At 30.8% G+C, this 2,500-nt stretch overlaps 1 protein-coding gene across 1 annotated transcript in view; it reads left to right on the top strand.

Annotated features, from left to right (window-relative positions):
- The window catches only part of LOC137626112 (polycystin-1-like), a 195,669-nt gene that overhangs the window by 85,119 nt on the left and 108,050 nt on the right, over window positions 1–2,500 (top strand). The window contains exon 41 of the mRNA XM_068357188.1: window positions 1,666–1,807. Within this exon, the coding sequence (XP_068213289.1) occupies window positions 1,666–1,807 (142 nt within the window). The remainder of the gene's footprint in view (window positions 1–1,665; window positions 1,808–2,500) is intronic.

The following is a 2,500-nucleotide window of genomic DNA, read 5'->3' as shown; positions in this document are numbered from 1 at the left end:
AAGGAATTGATAATTTTCTCGTGTTTCTTGAAAAAGGAATTGATACTTTTCTCATGTTACTTGAAAAAGGAATTGATACTTTTCTCGTGTTTCTTGAAAAAGGAATTGATACTTTTCTCGTGTTTCTTGAAAAAGGAATTGATACTTTTCTCATGTTACTTACAAAAGGAATTGATACTTTTCTCGTGTTTCTTGAAAAGGGAACTGATAATTTTCTCGTGTTTCTTGAAAAAGGAATTGATACTTTTCTCGTGTTTCTTGAAAAAGGAATTGATACTTTTCTCGTGTTTCTTGAAAAAGGAATTGATAATTTTCTCGTGTTTCTTGAAAAAGGAATTGATACTTTTCTCATGTTACTTGAAAAAGGAATTGATACTTTTCTCGTGTTTCTTGAAAAAGGAATTGATACTTTTCTCGTGTTTCTTGAAAAAGGAATTGATACTTTTCTCATGTTACTTACAAAAGGAATTGATACTTTTCTCGTGTTTCTTGAAAAGGGAACTGATAATTTTCTCGTGTTTCTTGAAAAAGGAATTGATACTTTTCTCGTGTTTCTTGAAAAAGGAATTGATACTTTTCTCGTGTTTCTTGAAAAAGGAATTGATACTTTTCTCGTGTTTCTTGAAAAAGGAATTGATACTTTTCTCGTGTTTCTTGAAAAGGGAACTGATAATTTTCTCGTGTTTCTTGAAAAAGGAATTGATACTTTTCTCATGTTACTTGAAAAAGGAATTGATAATTTTCTCGTGTTTCTTGAAAAAGGAATTGATACTTTTCTCATGTTACTTGAAAAAGGAATTGATACTTTTCTCGTGTTTCTTGAAAAAGGAATTGATACTTTTCTCGTGTTTCTTGAAAAAGGAATTGATACTTTTCTCATGTTACTTACAAAAGGAATTGATACTTTTCTCGTGTTTCTTGAAAAGGGAACTGATAATTTTCTCGTGTTTCTTGAAAAAGGAATTGATACTTTTCTCGTGTTTCTTGAAAAAGGAATTGATACTTTTCTCGTGTTTCTTGAAAAAGGAATTGATACTTTTCTCGTGTTTCTTGAAAAAGGAATTGATACTTTTCTCGTGTTTCTTGAAAAGGGAACTGATAATTTTCTCGTGTTTCTTGAAAAAGGAATTGATACTTTTCTCGTGTTTCTTGAAAAAGGAATTAATACTTTTCTCAGGTTACTTAAAAAATGAATTGATACTTTTCTCGTGTTACCTGAAAAAGGAATTAATACTTTTCTCGTGTTACCTGAAAAAAGGAATTAATACTTTTCTCGTGTTACCTGAAAAAAGGAATTAATACTTTTCTCAGGTTACTTAAAAAAGGAATTGATACTTTTCTCAAGTCACTTATAAAAGGAATTGATACTTTTCTCATGTTACTTGAAAAAGTAATTAATATTTTTCTCAAGTTACTTATAAAAGCAATTGATACTTTTCTCAAGTTACTTATAAAAGAAATTGATACTTTTCTCATGTTACTTACAAAGGAATTAATACTTTTCTCAAGTTACTTATAAAATGAATTGATACTTTTCTCATGTTACTTATAAAATGAATTGATACTTTTCGCATGTTACTTAAAAAGGAATTGACTCTTTTCACATGTTACTTAAAAAAAAGGAACAGCAGGAACCTCTTAATTCAAGTGCTTCTTACTCCCTAGGACGAGATTGGATGGGGAGGAATGGGTCGTGCCCCTGGGAGATAACCGAAGCTTTATCATTCTCCCAAAGGGCTTCTGTCCGACAGGCACTTGTGGGGACCCCGTCGGAATCAGCATTGTCAACTGGCCGTACATGACGCATGTAAGACGAACATACATTTATATGTATATATATATATATATATATATATAGTGAATATATATACTTATATTTGTGTACATATACTGTATATATATATATATATATATATATATACATATATATATACACATATACACACACAAGTATATATACATATTATATATACATATATATATACATATAAACATATATATATATATATATATATACATATAATGTTTATAACATAAAAGTTTGGGATTAAAATCTCAGTTTTTACTATCTGGTTTACGCTTTAGGGATATCTCTCTCTCTCTCTCTCTCTCTCTCTCTCTCTCTCTCTCTCTCTCTCTCATACTCAAAATTCTTTGTAGTAAGGATAGAAAGCCTGGGCATCAATGTTTCATTTGATCTCTAGCATTTGCCTCCGAAAACTTTGCACAAATCTCCATTCATTAAATGTTTCCCCTTTGGAGTCTGCTAATCTCACTAGCCGCCTGAAAGGTTCATTCACGGCATCCTAACATTTGTTATATAATTCGTACAAAGGAACTTCATTTATCTACCAGCTTTGACAATGATTAAGTAGAGGGTGAACAGAAATAAGGACGAGAGAAGGCTGTAATAGAAGTATGGTAAAAGGCTAAAAAGTAGTTGTAGCTAGGGCTTGAAGGGACGATATGAAGACTAGACTGACTCTGAAAAGGATGTGGT

Source organism: Palaemon carinicauda, chromosome 33 (assembly GCF_036898095.1).
Source record: "Palaemon carinicauda isolate YSFRI2023 chromosome 33, ASM3689809v2, whole genome shotgun sequence".
NCBI lineage: Eukaryota > Metazoa > Arthropoda > Malacostraca > Decapoda > Palaemonidae > Palaemon > Palaemon carinicauda.
Note: the sequence above shows the minus strand (reverse complement) of the source record. Positions and strands in the feature narration are given on the sequence as shown.